This window comes from Pelmatolapia mariae, linkage group LG15 (genome assembly GCF_036321145.2).
Source record: "Pelmatolapia mariae isolate MD_Pm_ZW linkage group LG15, Pm_UMD_F_2, whole genome shotgun sequence".
In the NCBI taxonomy this organism is placed as follows: domain Eukaryota; kingdom Metazoa; phylum Chordata; class Actinopteri; order Cichliformes; family Cichlidae; genus Pelmatolapia; species Pelmatolapia mariae.
In genome coordinates this window covers 13,790,342-13,810,203 of record NC_086240.1, presented here as the reverse complement: position 1 = coordinate 13,810,203, position 19,862 = coordinate 13,790,342, and the positions used below count along the sequence as shown (strand labels likewise).

The 19,862-nt window shown below is 42.4% G+C and overlaps 1 protein-coding gene across 2 annotated transcripts in view; it reads right to left on the bottom strand.

Moving 5' to 3' along the window:
• Positions 1–233: 233 nt before the first annotated feature.
• Positions 234–19,862, bottom strand: part of akap12b (A kinase (PRKA) anchor protein 12b) — a 49,333-nt gene continuing 29,704 nt past the window's right edge. Inside the window, exons 1-3 of one of the 2 annotated variants that reach the window (XM_063496575.1) lie at positions 11,452–11,715; positions 3,461–7,756; positions 234–2,599 (exon numbers count right to left, since the gene is read on the bottom strand). In XM_063496575.1, the coding sequence (XP_063352645.1) occupies positions 3,465–7,756; positions 11,452–11,476 (4,317 nt within the window). In that variant the 5' untranslated portion in view covers positions 11,477–11,715 and the 3' untranslated portion in view covers positions 234–2,599; positions 3,461–3,464. Of the gene's footprint in view, positions 2,600–3,460; positions 7,757–11,451; positions 11,716–19,862 lie in introns of those variants that run through there. The other variant, XM_063496574.1, reaches the window with a different exon arrangement.

Here is a 19,862-nt window from a genome sequence, read left to right as displayed (position 1 = left end):
TTAACAAACAAACTAAACCCAATCCTAATAAAAGTACCTCAAGAAGCTTGGAGAAGTATTGCTGAAGACCACTTTAATAGGGCTCCTTGGAAGCAAAATCTAAAGAAATAAGGGGTGGCTTAAGACTTTTGCACATTATTATACCAAAGTGTATTTATGCACTCTTCATAATCACTAAATAGTGTTGTTACCCGATGGTGAATCATCATGATTTAAAGTATTCACGCTACACACCGTTTTTCTCTAACTTTATTGAATGAAATATAGACAAGTTTCTGAATCCTTACTATTAACAGCTTGGGAAATATAAAAGACATGCTACATGAATATTATGCTAAATGCCTGCAGGTTAATCGTTAATATTACAACAATATGATTTAAGTACATACAGTAGGTATACAATCTGTACAAATGTTAACAGGTTCACAGTTAAGAGTGTTACAAAAAGCAGGGAGGACTGAAGGTGGGCGGGTGCCCCTAAATGCTTAATATACAATATGCAGCAATAGCAAAAGTCTTTAGTTCGCCGTTTTCTTTTTAAATCACTTATTTTACATAAAGCAAATATCACTAATGTGACAGGCCCTCTGGAGTCAAAGCAAAGTGAAGTGGTGACCTAGATAATGGTCCAGACTTCCTGATCCTTGACTTGTTTGGCAATAAAGCTGAGTGAAAGGGGAGCCTTCAGAGCTACTAGCATCACCCACTAAATTAAACTGATTGGATAATAGAACTCACATCTGAAGAGGTTCCTTTTTTTTCTTTTAAATTAATTGTTCAGGAGTTGTAACCAATAGGAAAGCGATTACTTTGGTGGTGAAACTGCATCACAGGGATGACGCAGATATTCAGAAATCATCTGCCAATAAATCTCCAAAATAGGCCCCGACTTTTGACTCGGTTTTGAGTTTTGATGCCCGAATCAAAGTAGCTGAGTAGAGGCTTTGGGAATATAATTGGATGCAACTGATTTCCTATCCTGTGAGCAATGGAAACCACGACTCCCTGATTTATCCTAACTTGATTTGGCTTTTAAATTAAGAGTAAAATGAGCTATTGTTTTTAATTTATGGTACCACGCTTTATTGATCAACCTCTTGGTCTACATCCTCCCTGGTGCCAGTTTGTTGACCCTGAGCGACCATGCGTGGTGAACAAGTGCAGGTCAAGTCGAAACTGGACGATGATCTCATACTTTACCAACCTTTAGTTAATATATAGCTGAAGTTAAAAAGAAAATGACACCAATGAGTTAAGACTAATGGGCTGTAGTGCTTTTTGTAGGCAGCAGAGGGCGTTAACATCTCATTACCAAATGTAAATATAGTGCAGCAGAGAAAGTGTTAAACTGCTTCACATCAGTTAGACATATTTCACAGAGTAAGTCAGAAAACAGGGTCATTAAACACTGCAGACAAGTGTAAGTGTTTCATAAATGCACATCTACCCAGAGTCAAAAAGTGCCATCAATATTCTTTGCACTGTTTACCGCATGCCTGTGTCACAGTATCAGATGAGGTGGTTTTAATAGTATTTTATTGTATTATTACATGAAACAATGAGTAACAATGTGTTTTTACAGTAAACCAGGCAGTGATTGTTTTCTTATCTACTTTGAGCTGCATTTTGATCGGGGTGTCGAGTGGTGAAGGACAAACTGTGACAAGAGAATGTGGCAAAAGTCAAACATGTGATGCATTTCTGCAAAGTATCATCATACTCTCTGCCCCTACTTCTTGTTTTTTCTGCCAGAGGAATAACACTTGTACCATGGCTTGCTACAAATCCTAATAATCTTTGAAAATGACAGTTAAAGCTGTGATACACTAAGCACTTTTATGTAACACTTTCACATTTGTTTTGGTAAATTCTGATCATCCAGATACATTTAGTAAGAAATACTGTAGACGTGGGCATCTAACTTTAAAGTCTGCTTTCTTATGTTGCTCAAAAATACCTGTTATATCACAGCTTAATATTAGAAATTAAAAAACAGGCAACAAAGTCCATACAATAACAAAACAGAGCAAAATAAAGAAAAAAATAAAGACCTAGGAGTGAATGAAAGAATAATCAAGATATAAATACAATTTACAGGATATTAATCCATCTCGTCACTTTCTAAGACCATCTTACTCTTCCTTCTTTTCACATACACGCACGCACGCACATATGCACAGAAACACACTCAGCCGGGTTGCTGACTCTTGCGGTGTGCAACAAGGGCAATGGAAAGTCACTGGGACACTGTAGATACACTGCACTGACTACAAGCCAGATGGGATGCTTCTGGGGCACAAGACATGCATGAGTGTGTGTTTGTGAAAGTGTGAGTGAGTGGGTGGGGTGAGGGTGGAACAGTGGGTCGTCACGTTGCGGTGACAGGGCTGCAGGACGGGGTTGGAATACAGGTGGGAGGGCAGCTGGAGAGAATGGCGGTGCTGTTGCTCTTCTCTCTGGGCGGGATGGCCGAGGTCGTTCTCAGCATGTTACCCCAGAGCAGCTTCTTTTTGTCTCTTACTGTCTCTCTTTCTCTCCCTCATCACTCATGTCCTGGTCCAGACAGTGTGTCTCCCAGGCATCAGTCGCCTCCTTTCTGCTGCAGTAGAGAAGCACATAAAACATATATTAGGAAGAAGAAATGACTGGATCGTGTCTTCTGTTATCAGGGAACTATTTATATTACATTAGGAAATAAAATCTTCCGAATATCATCTTAAAGCTGTGTTAAATGTGGCTGAATTAGCATTAGCATCATATTGAATTACTGTGAGCCCTTTATCTCCCGTTTCTGTTCCTGTCCAGCCTCTCATTGCATTGCTTAATACATATTTAAGCGAACTATGCCTAGTTTCCCCCTTGTCCTTGTATCTGGTCGTATCAGGTAACATCGCACTGTATTTCGAAAACTGTGCTCACTATAAGAGGATAATTCAGTTAAAACTGAAAAGAAAAACGCCTGCTCTTTGAAGCTTTGTAATTGAGTCTAGTAAATGCGTACTCCGACATGGTTTCTTGACTCCATACTGAGCCTGCGATAGAAGAAAAACAGAAGGAGGGAGCGGAGGAATCATAATCAGCCTTTCAGCACAAGTTCATCTGCCCCTCACACACACACCACTTCCCTTTAAGACCCCGGCCTACAAAGAAGGGGTCAACGGCGGCATTCCTGCTTTGATATCAAAGGTCCCCTGGTTACTCATAGCCTGAACAAAAGCTTTTTCATCTGGTGAGAGTGCAAATCCCCTCCCCTACTCCCTAATAAAAGCAGGACCCATTGATGTTTTAAAAAAAAAGCCACTATGAGAAGATTGTTTGATAGGCCAACAAAGGAATTTTGTAAATAACTACACTTAAAAAGAAAAAATCTCAAGTTTTGAGATACTATTAGTACAGAAGCTACTTAAAGTTCTGAGACAGTCAAACAGACAATATAACAGTGCTGAAAGATTAGCCTCACCTGCTCATGATGCTGCTGTGATCTCTGTGGACACAGGCTCGATCTCCTTCACAGCCTCCTCGATCACCTCAATCACCTGCGCCATCACTTCTGCACACTTTGACGGTGTTTTCTCGGTCTCCGATGTGCCAGCTGCGTCCTCCGCTGCATTTATCGCTTGAGGTTCTTCCTCCAGCACTGGGAGCTTCTCGCTTCCACTGCTCTTGGGTGGTGCATTGGTGTCTTGAGCTGCAGGGCCGTTGTTGTCGAACTCTTCAACGGCCTCTTCTTTGATTGATGGTTCCTCAACCACATGCGCTGTCTGCAGGACCACCTGGATGGGCATGTGGACTTCAAGCACTTTCTCTTTCTTTTCCTCTGAGGGAGCTTCAAGCTTGGTTTCCTCTGATTGTGATTCCACCTTTTCAGGAACTTCTTCCTGATCTTTGCTCTGTTCCTCCTTGACCTGTGCAGGCTCTTCACTTTCCTGACTCTCTTCTTTTACCTGTCCTTCTTCTTCTGTCTTAAGCGTTTCCTCACTTACTTTAATCTCTGCATCTTGCTTCTGACCCTCTTCTGGTTTCTTTTCCACCTCTTCAAGATTCTCAGTGACCTCGATTGGGATAGCATCAATGACCTGAATGGCAACATTGAGTGGCTGAGGTGACTTTGTTACTGTTTTTTCACAGACGATGGGAACAGGGGTCTCGGTGACAACAGGTGCATCGGCTGCGATGTCGATCTCGTTTTCTGTTGTTGCTATTGCCTGAACTGGTGTTGGGATGGCGGCTGATGGAGTGGGAGGCTTCTTTGGCTCAGGTACATCTTCTGAAACTTTATCTACAGCATCCTGAATGACAGTCTGAGCAATCGCCATGCTCTGAACCTCAATTTCACTGACCTGTGGGGCTTCCTCCTTGATTTCCTCTGTCTTCTCGCTGGCCTGCTTAGCAACTGAACTGACCACTGGCTCTACTATTGGGGTGGCAGCAGCCTCTGCGGTCTTTGCAACCTCCTTCGTGGTTTCCTGTGAATTGAACTGTTCAACATCAGCTACTTTAGACTCGGAGGCACTTTCTGTGGCCGCCGCCTTCTCTGATTCCACACTGACTGGAGCCACAAGGACAACTGTATCTGTGATAACAGGAGCCGCCTCACTTGGAAGAACTACAGGGATGGGCGGTTCAGTCTGTTCTGTGATGGTGGCCTTTGTGGTTTCACATATGTCTGATGACATCTCTGCAGCTGTAGCCTGACACACCTCTTGTACAGGGATATTTTCTTCAGTGGCAGCAAAGTGCTCCATTTCCATCTCTACTTCCTTGGTCTCTACAGTTACCTCAGAGACTTCAACACTTTGGGCGCAGATAACCGCTTCGGAGGTCGGAACAATGGGACTGACTAGCACAGTTTTAGGGGAGTTCTCGCTTACTGTGGTGGGCTGAAGGACCTCAGACTCCTCTGTGACAGTGTTCACAACTCCAACCTTCTCAATCTCCGGTTCTTGACAAAAGCTGGCAACTTGAATAGTTCCATCACTCCCTGAACTTTCAACAGCAACTTCAAGTTCAGTGGGTTCTACTTGCTGCACTTGGGCCGTCAACACTGGGTCTTCTGTAAATACTGCTTCCACTGTAGGTGGGTCCAACTCTTCCACTGACACCTCAGAGCACAGAGCATCACGGATCACCGCCACAGTCTCTACCATAGGCTGTGCGGGCTTCTCCAGAGCTACTTTGGCGATTTCCTTGGTGCCGAGGCCAGTGCAGATAGCCATGGCCTCTTCGTGAGTATGTGGCTCGAGGATGGTATTTGTTGTGGCCTTAGCACTGTCAATCGGTGGTTCAGGCTCCGTCTTTTCAGCAGCTACCTCTAATCGTACATCTTCTACAGCCACACATGTCTGGGATGGGATTTCACTGATTTGGGACTCAACACCCTGCATAACCTCTTCTGCATTCTCCGACTTGGGTGTCTGAGGAACAGGGGTGGTTGCTGCAGCTGGAGCTGGATCGACAGGCTTGACCTCAGCGGTGGAGAGTCGGCGCCCTGTGCGTCCCGGGGGTTTAGGTAGCATGGCTGGGTCCTCAGTTTCATCCTCTGCGATGTCAGTATCAATAGACTTTGGTGTAGCAGCATTCTCTGCTTCCTCTGGGATATCACTCAGCTGATCGTGTTTATCAGCAGCGTCTTCAACATCGGCCGGGATCCACGAAGGGGATCTGTCTTCAGATGACACCTTAATCTGGACAGGAGCTGGTTCTGACTGTGCCTCGGGTTCAGTTTCGACTTGTGCATCGTACTCTGAAAGCGGAACCACAGCTGGAGTTTCAGAGTCCTCCTCTCCTGAGCTCTGGTCAGTGGAAGATTGTTTTTCAACCTTCTTCTTCTTGCGTCCTGGGAAGAATTTTCTCAGAGAGAAGGATGACTCATCTTTTGATGCTTCACTGTCAGACTGGACTTGCTCTGCAGACTCGTCAGGCTTTTCCTCACTTTTGGCCTTGTTCTTTGGCATAACCATGCGTTTTAGGGTACCCCAGGTAGACTCTCTTTCAGGGGGGCTGGGCAAAGGTTCTGGTGAAGAAACTGGTTCACCTTCAGTGTCAGTTGCAGCCTCTGTTTTACCCTCCTTTTCTGCTTCTGCTGTTGCTGGTGTTTCCTCTTCAATCTTGGTCTCATCATCATCAGAATCAGAGGTCTTCCTGCCCCTCTTCTTGGGTCCACCCATACACATTAGAGCCTCCCAGGAAACAGAGGTGTCCATTTTCTTTTTGGGCTCTTCGGTGCTGCTGAGCAGCTTCTCAGTGGTTTCAGTCTTTGGCTCTTCCTCAGAGGGCTTATCTTCTTTAGCTTCCTCCTCAACACTCTTATCTGCTAATGCAGCACTTTCAGAAGAGGACAGGGTGGCCGACTTGGCTGGCTTCTCCGCAGCTGCTTCATCTTCACTCTCTGATGATCTCTTTACACGCTTCTTTGGCGTCACCAGTTTCTTGAATGAGGACCAGGCCATGATGCCCTCCTTTTTCTTTTCTCCATCAGATCCAACTTCACCTTCAGTCTCTTGGCTAGACTCATTCTGGGTCACCTCCACAGCAATAACATGCTCTCCCGACTCCTCTGGAGATGAGGGCCCACTATCAGTTTTAGGAGCTTCTGCTGGCTCTGTGGAGGCCTGGAGCTGCTCAGCCGCCTGCTCCCCAGACTCTGTGAGCTTGGCCTCAGTATCTTTCTTGGTTTTCGGTTTCTTAGTTGAGAGCTTCTTTAGGCCAGCTCCAGTGAAGAGCTTTTTCAGGGGGCTTCCTTGAGGCTTTGCCTTCTCCTGAGATGACAGCAGCTCAGCCTCAGATGTCACCTCAGTTGGAGCTTTCTCCTCCACTCCTGTGGGAGGTTCAGCTTTTTGCTCTTCTTGTTTTACCTCATCATTAGTTGTTTCTGCAACAGCAGGGGTTTCAGCTGTGACCTCGGGCTCTGGATGATCTTCTGATTTTGTTTCCTGTGGGGTAACCACTGCCTCTTCCTTGGGCTCAGATTTTTCCTCCACAGCAGCCTCCGACACTTCCTCCTCTGTTTCCTTTTCTGTCACATCTTTGACCTCCTTTTCTTCGACAGCAGTAACAGTTTCCTCAGTCTTAGCAGTCTCCTCCTCAGTAGCCACCTCGTTGACCTCCTCCTCTTTTGGCTTCTTTATGCTCGCTTTCTTTCGCAGGTTAGAGAAAAGACCTCCACTGAAGAACTTCCTGAAAGGGGACATGGCAGCCTCCTGAGGTGGTGAAGTGCTCTCACCTTCCTTCTCGGCTCCTTCCTCCTTGACTGCTTCGTCGACAGCTTCAGCAGCAGCAGCACCTTCAGGTGTGGCTTCAGTGGTTTCAGCTTTCTCAGTTTCTGTAGTGACCTCGACAGCAGCTGCCTCTGCATCAGCCTCCTTTTCTTCAGTCGTGCTTTTCTCATCAACAGCAGGAGCCTTCTCTTTCTCCTTCTCCTCCTCTTCCTTCGCAGGCTCATCTGTCCCACTGCCCTCCTCTCCTTCTTTATCTTTGACTGTCAGGAGCTTCACAGGGTCTTTCTCCTCACTCTTGTCCTTCTTGAGGGTGAACTTAAAGCCCACAAAGCGGAAGATCTTCTTGAAACCAACTTCACTTGCATCATCAGGTTGTTTCTCGGGAGCCTTCTCCTCAGCAGCTGAAATATCATTTGCATCGGGGGCCTCTTTATCAACTTTTTCTCCATTTACTTGAGGGGTCACTTCATCCTGGATGGTGTCCATGGTCTCAGTAGCGTCCTCCTTCTGACCCACAGACACCCCATCTGGCTGGCCAACTGAGAGCACAAGAGAAGAGAAAGAACTTTCTGTAAGATGTTGATCAAATCTCTCACTGGACTTTACTACTTGTCTCTGTCTACAGAAAAAAATCACAAATAACATTCCCATGACATTGATATAAAGGTACGATACGCAATATTCAATTTAACAAATTCAGGTTATGTTGAGGAAATCAAATTATTGGCTGAGACAGCATAAATTATTCAGCATTCCATAAAAATCTCTGAGGAGATGACCCAGTAAAAACAATAAAAAGTTTTATATCTTCAACAAAACTCTAACCCCCATCTGCAGAAAAAAAGAAGTTAAACAGAAAGCATTTGCAGAGATCATGTTTTACTACTAAATTTTACTCAGATTGCAATTTGCTCCCACTAATCCTTCGCTATGTAAACATGCCAAAGAAATAAAAGTTTAAGGTTTGACGTAGAAAAATAAAGAACAGTGATCCCCAAATGAAAATTAATTGGAAGTGTTGTGCAAGCAATCCTTCAACAATTTGCAGATTATTGTCCAGAAGCCTACAAAGCAACTCTGCTATTGTGCAACGTGTAAATAGCATCTAGTTGCCTTTGATGGTCAACGCTTTCCATTATCGTGAGTGATTTCTTGGTAGCGATACACTTGCTAGGCAAATGACTCATGATGATGATAAGAAATGAAAACCACACACGCAACACACACATGCCTGCCACATCTCTGTGTTTTGACAGAAGGCGGCGTGGGGGGGTGACGACAACCTGCCAGGGAGTCCTCAGATCTCAGTGCAGTCTGGGAAACCTCACATCTAACACCCCTAGACTCTCAAAACAAATTCCCAAAACTTTAATGCCTGGATATCAGGTTACATGATTACACAGGAGGGCACATATGCATTCCACAAACTACGCACACTGTTGGAAATATGCCCTTTGCTTGCAAGTCACCAACAAGGCAGACTTTAAAATATGGAAGGAAAACCTTTGAAACATGAAAAATCATATTTCACAGATCAAGGATTTACTTCCAAGCAGAATTCAGTTTTCCCATTTCACACAAAAATGTACAACTCTCCATACGCCTACATCCCTTTTCCTAAATTATAGGCATGAATTTCAAGTCATCAAATTCCTTGAATGTTTATTGCTTTAAAAAACCCCAAACAGTTTGTGTTTCTTTGTATGCCAACTTGTTAACAAGGGCACGCCCATATCTTATGCATGAATTTGACTTGAGAGGAATGTGAGCTATGCGGTTTGTATGTTTAGGAAAAGAATTTAGGATATGCTAAACACAACTTGAACTTAAATCCCAGCAGATTTCAAGAATGCTTATTTGTTTTTTTTCTCAGCTAAACTGTGTCTTGCCTGTGCCCATATAGCATACACAAAACAAACAATACAGTCCTCTACTACCCCTCCTTAGAATAAGTCCCAATCCCCTTGACCCAAATTCCACCACAGCAGGATGGATGGGGACCCACCCCCTTCCCAAGGCACATACGCATTCAAACACAATAGTCTTCTAACCCTCTCTGGCCTCCAAAAATAAAGGAAGGGGGTTGGTCAGCTTTCCTCTTATCAAGAGACACTGGAGCCTCGAGGAAGTTTGAAAATTATTAGGAGTTTGCTAACTTTACCCAGCTGATGTAAACACGAATGAAACAGGGGAAAAAAAACAAGTCTGAGTGGTTTCTTAATTACATCAGTGTCACATGGCAGTGGGCTCTCTCTTTCTCACGTAGGTGTGATTTTCAGGGTCCGATCACACCCTTGTTAAACTGGAAAGGCAACACCAAAAAACATCAAAACAGACCAGCAGAAAAAAAAACCCATCAGGTAATGTTAAAAGTTTTGCAAATTCAATTTACATATGCTAGCAACAGAAAATCAGTAATAGAGCGCATAATGACACCAGTTCCTCTGGGCTGCTCTGATGTAGTAAAGACTTTTCCGAGTAAATGTGTATAGAGGAGGGGTCAGACAGTTAGTAAACCAGGCCAGCAACAGTAGTGTGCATCTACGTTGATAATAACACAGGAACCATGCTGACTTAACAGACTACTGGCATCTCTCCCCTCTTTTTGATCTCTGTTTTCCAGCCCATCATTTTTCTTGTTGCTTTTTTTCCCCTCCAAACACACAACTCTTATCTGGGGGGAGGAGGAGGAAGAGGAGGGTGTTTAAAGTAACGACTGTACTAGAAAGAATGTGAGAGCGAAGGGTGAGGTGGCTACAAGGGGTGAGGAGGAGACAGTTAAGAGATGAAGGGGCAGGAGTGTGTGTGTGTGTGTGGGGGGGGGGGGGGGGGGGGGGGGTGCATCCAACCCTCTAATTCATTTCAGAGGGTGTCACATATCTCAAACACACACATTCATAGCTGAAATGCTTCTCTCCACTGGAGACAGGCTTTGTTTATGTGTGAGTGTGAGAGCATGTGGCGAGGCACTTGGATTAAATATCGTCACTACTGCAAAAAACTGGTGGTTGTTGTTCATGTAACTCCACTCTGCAGGGGGTGGGGGTGTCAGTTGGGAGGATGAATAGCAGCTATTCTTTCTATACAGTATGTAAAACATTATAAAATATATGCAAATCCTTGTTATAATTCCTATAGTCTGGACCTAAGGCCTTAAAACAAAAGAAGTCAGTTAAACCCATGGTAGGGACAACCCCGCCCCCTGTCCTCCCAACAGAGAGGAGACTAACAGACTCTGTCTTGCACCCTGCGTCTGTATGAAAGGTGTGGTCAGAGTGTCTCAGTGTCTCCAAAGGGGGGGGGGGCACATCAACAGCTGCATCATTGCCTCTCAGAACAAACCAAAGCCTGATGTGAGTTAAGCTGAATTAACCAGCAGCGCACAATAGAAACCAAGACCATGGGTCACCGTGAAACAAAACAGTCCAACCCTGCCTGGCCTGAAACATCACTCCTGGTTAGATGTCCCAGAAGAAGGAACAGTCCTGGCATGTAATTAATTCCATACGCCCCTTGTCTCCTCCCTCAATATATATCCTCTGTGGCTAAGTTAAATAACCCCACTGGGAATTGGGATCCCACTCTGATCTAATGAAACACTTCACATGATGGGATGCAGGGAGCGGAGCTGGCTGAGATGACGACACGCGCTAAAAGCAAGGTTTCAAAACATATCTGTACATGCATCGTTATACATCTCTAATCGTCAGCTGTCTGCGTGAATTATTTCCTCACTAAGAAGTTTGGCAGCTGGTGAGGGATGTATACTCTGGGATGAGGGGAAGTAGGTCAGTATTTGAACACTCAGAATATTTTTTTTAGAAGGACTGTAACAGTGTAACAGGATTACTTTACTTAATGAAAAACAAGGCTCTACTGTATAGTGATCAAAGGAAGCACCCAAAGTGAAATCACTCATCTGTGTCGGGAAAGCTACAAAACATAATGCTCACTTAACCACACCCTCAGGACAACAATGCCTCTGGCCATACTCCCTCATACAGTACAAGAAAAACATGCTTTAGGTTTCAAAATCCCCTCAAATAACAAAGTAAAGCAAAAGCATAAATCACAACATTTAACTTTTAAACATTATCTCATGCAAGCACAGTAAACCAGCAGCCACACCTCTATTTATTTACAAGTTTAAGTAGATTTAATTGCATCTTGTACTGAAAAAGACCATATTTGTCCACATGCAACTGCTTATATTCCACTTAATCCTTCTCCTTACCTGTTAACGTAATTGTTCCAAGCATTGGTAGAAGTCCAAAAAATCCTTTCTCCCAAAAAACTTTTAAAAATAAATAAAAAAGCAAAAAAAACCTGGAGTTCAAAACTATAAAAGCCTACACTATGTAGCCTTTTAGCGTTGATTTCTTTCACTGCGGACTAGGTTAAATCTCTCTTTCACTGGGCTCCGTCCTTATTATTAACTCAGAGGGCAGAAGCTGTGTGTGTCTCTCTCTCTTTCCTCCAGTGGTTCTCAGTCAGTATGAACAGAAATCAGGGCTCCACACACATTTCAATAGTCCCACACACATGTCATGCTAGGACCACCCCTACCTCCCTCCCACCTCCCTTTCTTCAGCTGTTCTGAATGAACCCTCCCCCCCCCCCCCCCCCCCCACACACACAGACACACACACAGACACACACACCACCCCCACCTCTTCCTTCTCCTCATCCTTTATCCGCTCACACTCCCTCAGACCTGAGCGTCCACCCTGAACAAGTTGAGCTCATCGTGTGACCTTTTGAGGAAGCTTTTGTCGTCCACTTCTTCAAAAAACTATTGTACATGTACAAACCACCAGCGACCCCCACCCCAGTCCCATCTATTCTCCCCACTGTCACGTAGACGCAAACTTTACACACATTGTTTCCTTGGATGGGCACTCTACAGGCGTCCTCTCCGGCCTTTGAATAGCCATGTCTGTCTTTTAAGGAAAGACGTGGGTATTCATGGCTATGTTATTTCTAAAATAGCAACTGTAAAACAGTCTTGAGCGCCCCCATCCCCCCTGAATCCCCTCTACTCCACTTCTTAAGGAGGCCACCAGGCTTTCCGTGCAGTGTGTCGTGGCTCACATCACCAATCATGTAGAGGAATGTTGATGGAGGAAACCCAGATTGAAATCCAGGATTTAATGTGGATGCTAACTGCACTGTATGGAAATTGAGACATCTTAGTACACTGTTCTCATTTAAAGCACCAAAATCATGAATGGGAACTGCCATCAAGTTTCAGCCTGCCCCCTGTGAATGTTAATGGGGCTCAGTTGCTCCAATACAGACACATTTAATTCAGCTTTTGTCTGTGGGGCAAGAGAGACGACAAGGAATGCAGATAAATCCTCAGGTAAATACCAACATAATCAGATCTGTCACACTTTAACATTGTCCCACAGGAATGTGTGAATTCCACCTTAGCAGGCCCCCCAAATGGGTGATAACAGTAGTAATCAAGCACCGTCTGAAAGCGGCAGCCGAAAATGTTTATGTGCTTGAGGTTTAAAGTGTGAGAAAAAGCATTCACACAGAGGAAGTTAATCGACATCGAGTCTAGCTGAAGTAATCAAGGTAAGTGTCGGCTCCAGGAGTGAGATGATTGAAGAGTCGGCTCCAATTTTTCAGTATATGCTATGAAAAAAACATTTCTTATAGCTTTTAAACCTCCAGAATGTCAGGCTAAAAAAAAACAAGGCAAACCAAGGAACATGGGCAAGAGAAATATTATTTTCTCCTTATCTAACACCACTTCCTGTGAGTTTTTATCAGATCTACTAAACTGAGTCAGTTGTGAAGGAGTTATTGGGCTTGCAGACAATCAAATTGTAAGAAAAAAGACCAGAAATCAACACTGGAAAACTGTGATCTTAAAAAAGAGACATGCTTGAGTTGTAGAAATCATTGCATAGGCTCAGCAACATAGTTCATCTTTGCAACAAAGAAAAAAAAAAACATGTGTAAAGGGACCAGTATGATTTTTATTAGATGGCCAAATACACTGCCATATAGACAACATATTTTAAAGGGAATGCAGTAAAAGAGCCCAGATGTCTGCCTGCTTGCAGCTCAGAACTTTTGCACCAACTATTGCAGCTTTCTGAACCGACAAATCTATTACCAAGTAAGAATGAGAAAACATTTATTTTGGAAAGTTCCCCAACACCTAAAAAGAAACAATACAGTCACACGAAGGCTGGAAAGTACCTGTCATCAAGCTCAATATGAGGAGATGGTTTCCAGAATTTCTCAGTTTTACTTTAATCATTTGATTCTCTTTTATTTACTTAAATAGAGTTATAAAGCATTACACTATTATCACGTTATGGATAAAACCTTCAGATTTTTGCTGATGAATGCTATATCCATGGTCTGGTTATAGTAATATAGAGACTTATTTTAACTCTAACTCTAACTAAGAATATAACTTTAATCCATCTGTGCAATAACAGGTTTAGAGTGAGAAAATCTTGTCATTACAGATTAATTACTCTGATGCTGATCACCTAAAAAGAATTTCATTCAGACACACCAGTGAGTCTTTCTTTATTTGAATCATCCAAGTTATTCGGTTACTGACTCATTAAAGAGTTATTTCACTATCTGTCCCGTACAAAGTGACCGCTTTGACAGGATACTGTGCTGAGTGAACACTGAGTCAGACCGAAGGGAATTTAGATAGAGTGCCTCCAGTAGGTCAAACCACGTCTTCCTTTTCCCTGCCAGCTTCCTTCATGTGACTCATCCACATCAATCACATTCCTGGACTTCCATACATGCTGAGACATATTTTATTTAGACTACACTGTATGGGAAACACTGAATACAATAAAGGAAAGATCCATATCCCCTTTTAAAATTACCATTATTAAAAACAGAGCAGAGAACAATCAACTCTAAATTTGTCCTGCTACCAAAGATGTCTACAAAATATGCTGGCCTGGCCTGACTTGATACTACTGCAATCCAAATGTACTACATATTTGCACTATTATGTTTGCCTTAATATAAACTAAAGAGCACAAAGTAATTACAATTTTGAAACCCGCTAAGCTGCCGTTGGCCAATAATTACAAACAGCAAGAAATCTGCAAGTTTGGAGCCAGAAATCTTTCAAATACACAGAATTTGATTATTTTGTTTGTTTTTTCATATAAAGAAAACCATAAAGTATTTACATTTGGGAAGCCCGGATCTGATTGCTTTACATTGCCTGTTTGAACTTGAAAGGAAAGTATAAAAAGGAGTATAAAAAGATTTTTTTTCTGGATATTACAATTACATGTTTCAGATCATCCAATAAATTTTAATATTAGACAAAGACAACCTGAGTTTTGAATTTCTGATTGAATTTATTAAATCCTACCTGCCTCTGTCTGAAAAAGTAATTGCCCCATAAGTGGTAGCAAGAACTTTTACGATAAATTTGTTTTAATTCAGCTACACTGGAAAGTTTTCCAGCATGACCGGCTTGCCTAAGATCATGCCAAAGCATCTAAATCAGATTTAAGTCTGGACTTAGGACACTCTTAAACTGTAAACTTGCTGGTTAGTTTTGGATCACTGTCCTGCTGCAAGCGTGCTTGAGCTTTAGAACATAAACGTATAGCCGGACATTCTCCTTCAGGATTTTCCGGTAGAGAGAAGAATTCGTGGTTGGATCAATTACAGCAAGTCATCCAGGTTGTAAAGCAACAAAGCAGCCACAGACCATCACACTACCATCACCTTGTTTGAGATTTTGTGTGACGTTCTTTTTTCAAATGCTGTGTTAGTTTTACTCTAACATGTAACGTGACTAAAACCTTCCAACTTTTGTCTCGTCAGTCCACAGAATACTTTCCTAAAATTGTTGAGGGATCTTCAAAGTGTTTTTTTAGGGGGTAAATGTGCGACGAGTCTTTGTGCTCTCTTTGGTCAGCAGTGGTTTTCTCCTTGGATCTCTCCCATGAATGCCATTTTCGCCCAGTCTCTTTCTTACTGTTGAAGCATGAACTCTGACCTTAACTGAGGCAAGTGAAGGCTGCGGTTCTTTAGATGTTGTTGATGCGCTCTAGGAGTGATTTTCCTAGGCTGGCCACTCCTGAGAAGGTTCACCGCTGTTACGACTTTTCTCCATTTGTGGTTAATGGCTCTCACTGTGGTTCACTCGAGTCTCAAAGCCTTAGAAATAACTTTGTATCCCTTTCCAGACTGACAGATGTCCATGACTTTTTGTTTCCTGAGTTTCTTTAAATCGTTACTTTTTGATATCTTTTACTCTGCTTCACTTTTTTAAAGACAATGATAATCATAGTTAACTTTTGATTTTACAATAGAGTCAGAGGAACAGTTACTTTTTCACAGCACTATTTAAATGGTGCAGTCATGTTTATATGCTGTCTTAGGGTTGAATATTTCATGAAATGCAAATGTTGTATAGCTTTAATGTTGGGTGAAACAACATGTGTCTTTTCCTTTAATTAAAACTTCTATTTTTACTACAATCAAAGAGCAGTTGTGTCGTTACGTTATGCTGTGCAGTACATGCCTCGCATATCTCGATAAATCGGAAAACGTGCTGGAGTTCAGGAATGTTTGAGGAGGGGTTCTGAGTGGTTGGGCGGGTGGGGGTTTAGGGTGCTGGGTGGAGGGGCTTTTTGGTGACTGTAAATAAGTGAGTGACATCATTAGATAGCACAGAAGAAAGTGGCTCATACTCCTCCAAGGGCTGGATTGGGTGATACTGAAATAATTGGAGGAAAGGGAAACGAGGCCAACAAGTGTGTGAAACTGCCCTCAAGATCAGAGAGATTTTTTCATTCAGTGACTTTCCTGCCTTCCACATTTTTTAATTCTTCTTTCTCCTTTTCACACTGTAGTTTATTTCCCAAATCCACACTGCAATCCCCTTTAATCCTACCCCACTACTTTCGCCTCAGTCTCTTCTATCCACTTTAAACCCCATCCCACCCCTCCCCCAGTTTGTGTGTGGGCCGGAGGGATGGATAAGAATGTCGGACAGGAAATAGTCACTTCTTGACATCACAGTTTCCTCTTCCCATTTCCTCGAGTTACAGTCATTCTGTTCTCTGCACATTCTGTCCAGCAATCTTTCCGTTTTCTTACTGAGACCGTACATTACGTGATGTCGTGTGATGAAGCGTACACCATGACTGTGATGCCTCCCATGTTTTTGTTTAGTTTTGCTGTAAAACAATGGGACAGTCATGTTTACAGCTTTCAGTAATCAGGGAGAAGCTTCTGGCTCCACTAAATTGAATATTGTCTTGCACGCAACTGGCTAATATCATATTTGAGACAATTAAGCTCACTTCCTGTACTGCTGGTCTTTCTAAAGTTTTATAAAGACAAAAGGGGCTTATAAATCTGGGCGAGGAGAGACAGTTCTCACAAAGTTGTATGTTTAGCCAACAGCTGCCATCTGATCTACACTTTCCTCTGCATTCCTGAAATATCTGGCCCAGCAATTTGGCATTCCAGTTGTTGTTATGCATCATCTTGTCTTGCAGTACAGACTGGAATGTATAAATGGGGAAATGGAGATCTTAAGATCTCCTCCTAGAGGTTGAAACCTGTCAACATTTACAAATGAATGGAGATGAATGGTGTTCCTTTACGTCAGCTGCCAGTTTAACAAGAATGCAGGCTTTCATGTGTGTTTTGCTTCACTTTAATCTACATTTCAAATGAATGTGTGCATTGAAACTAACTCCAGATAAAAGCTGTGTACCAAAAAAACCCAAAAAGCACAATGCTGATTACTAAATGTTGCTCAACCCAAAGGTGGCTCACATGTTCAGGTTCCTTTATGATCTTTCTCACTGCTCATCCTCCTTTCTTACTTCAGTCTTTGTTTAACATTAGCTTTTGGCAAATATCCATTTACTTGTGACTGATGTATAAAAATGCTGATCCGAACCCTACATTTACTTTCAACTGATCGTTCAAATCAAAGTTTTCTTGAAACAGCTCGCAGAGGGGAATAATTCCACAACAATTTTGATTATTTGTGACTTTTCTTGAAACAATTGCTGGTAGTCTAAGTTGTGCAAGTATCAAGTATCCTGCACCAAGACGGTTATGCTAAAATTCTGCCAAAACACGTGAAAAACCTCGTCTCACTGGCACATTCCTGGTACCGTTTTAAGAAGCATTTTGTTCTCAATTTTAATGTACAAATGACAATGATAATTTATGGATACCTACTGCTTGGAAAGAGTCTCGATAATGGCATTAAAGGAGGAGAGGAGGGGTCAGACACACTTTTGGCCCATTTTAACAATCCTCCATGTGCCTGGGGGAGGTTAGGGGTTGAAGTGGGAGATTAGGTTCCCTGATGCCGGGGAAGATGAGAGAGGAGCGCCCATGGAGACGAGCAGGTCCTGTGGGGGTCTGAAAGCTCTGATGGGAGCCTACCATAAATTTCTAATTATTACTGTACTGTTAGGTCCGGTGCACTGAGGACTATTACTTAAAAGCTGCTGAGCTGACAACCTAATTTAGTGATTTCATATGCTGTGGTTTGGCTCAAAAGCTCTAGTTTTTGAATATGGTGGATTCTGAAAACAACATATTTTATGCCTTAGGTGCTAACGATTGTTTTCTTGCATGAATGTTAATAAATGATCAGGAATTTTAAGAGTTAAAAGTGCGCAGCGAGAGTTACCTTTGAGGCAAAAAAGATTCTTTCTCAGTTTCTACTCATCTGGAAGGTACATTAAGGCTACTTTAATAAATCATTTTTACATTAATTTAATCACAGATTAAAAATATCTTTGTTGAATGTTAAATTAGGCATTCACAGTTTCACCGTACTGATAATTAACAGTCCAAATTGAATCCCCGATCAGCTCCACTAAGTTCTTTAACCTCTTTTCCGTAACTCTTCAGGTTTGCTTTAACCTACTAACATAAACCCTGCTTCCAGCCATAGCACAAACATGTTTTAGTGAAAAACATGAAAATAGCTGTGCGCTATCCACTCAGCAGGAAGCAAAAAACAGTAGGGAATAGCCAGCACATGTATCTAAGCATTTAGATGCTAAAAAGACAGATATTCCCCTCCAGAGTAGATGGAAAATATATATTAGACTAATAAACTGCTTTGGTAGATAGCCCAGAGGCTGGTCAGTTTCCTGTCAGCTGTATACTACACCATCATTTTTTTAACAGCCAAAAGTAATGATAAATAATAAATTTCTTCTTTGTGTGAGTTTTGCAATAAGCTGTAGAAATGTAAACACAGTGAAAATTTAAAACAAAACACATTTGTCATGTTTATCAAAGGTACCTTGATGCTGGTATCAAACAAAGCCAGCAGAATACAAATAGGTGCTGAGTTTTCGAATCAGATATTTGTGCTTATAGAACATTAAAATTGTTGGTGGGAGCCATTGGGGGGGAAATAATGTTATATCTAAGAATTTATATTTCTTCCTAAAGAACAGGGAAACACAGACATTATTTATTACCGAAGAACTTTAGACAGTCCTTTGATTTGCACACAGGAGTCCGCGGGATCTTCCAGCAATGGTGATGATATTTTCCAGAGAACTGATTAGGCAGTAGGTGGCAATTTTATACCTGCTAATCTCTAATCTAGAATATAACCAACTCCAGACCAGGTTAGGTTTACGGCATAAGCTACCATGGTGATGCACCCTGGCAAGAAGGGAATGAAAATCAAGAAAATCCTGCTTCATCTTACAGGCTTAAGGATGTTAGAGAGAAACAAAACAAAGCGAAAACAGGAACACAGAAAAATGTCACAGAAATGTCAGCTTAAAGTGGCGAGTCTTCAGCTGCTCACATCTCAAAGGAATCGATAATAAGGCCTGCTGCTGACATGAGTTAAAGTGGGTGTAGGAAATCAGAGCTTTGAATTGAATTCTGAATGTACCCACCCAAAATCCAGCAAACATGGGTGGATTGATGCTTGGCAGGGTATTGCTGTCTGTTCCTCTATCTATTGCTGATCATGTGGACTTTTCAAAACTGAGCAAGAGTTAAACAGCTGCAACAATAAACATTTTCTAACCCCTATGAGCTGCAAGCTATGTTTGACTAGGAGGGGAAAAGCCTCCTGCCTGATCAGCAGCTGACAAAAGACAGCTTTCTAATAGTTCTCCTATTATCTCCTACCCTGAAGCACCCACTTCATACCTAAAGACTAAATAAAACATGCAGCACAAATGGACATAATTGCAGTCATAACTGTACAACGATGGATCTTGGGGGATCGAGGGGCTTTCAAGCACTCCGGTATAAAACTCAGCCTCTCTAACACTTTCCTGTGGGATATCTTCCTTTATTTGTAGCTGGAGAAATCCTTTTGACATTTCAAGGCAAGTTAATGGATCGCAGTCTGCTCGCACTCGCAGTACAAATCAAGAGCGCACGTATTCCTTCCAGTACTGTAAGGGCAGTAGAAAAAGATGCACAAAACATCTGAACCACAACTGTCGACTGTAATGAGTATTGTCAGTTGGAATGTAAAAGTTATATGGGGCAGAAATCCAAGAGGAGAGATCCAGCGGCTGGATTGTGTTAGGAACTCGAAGCTTTACTGGCAGAGATCAGACAGAGCTTAAGTGGAGGGAGAGGTCCCTTCCACAGGCATGATGAACATTTTGG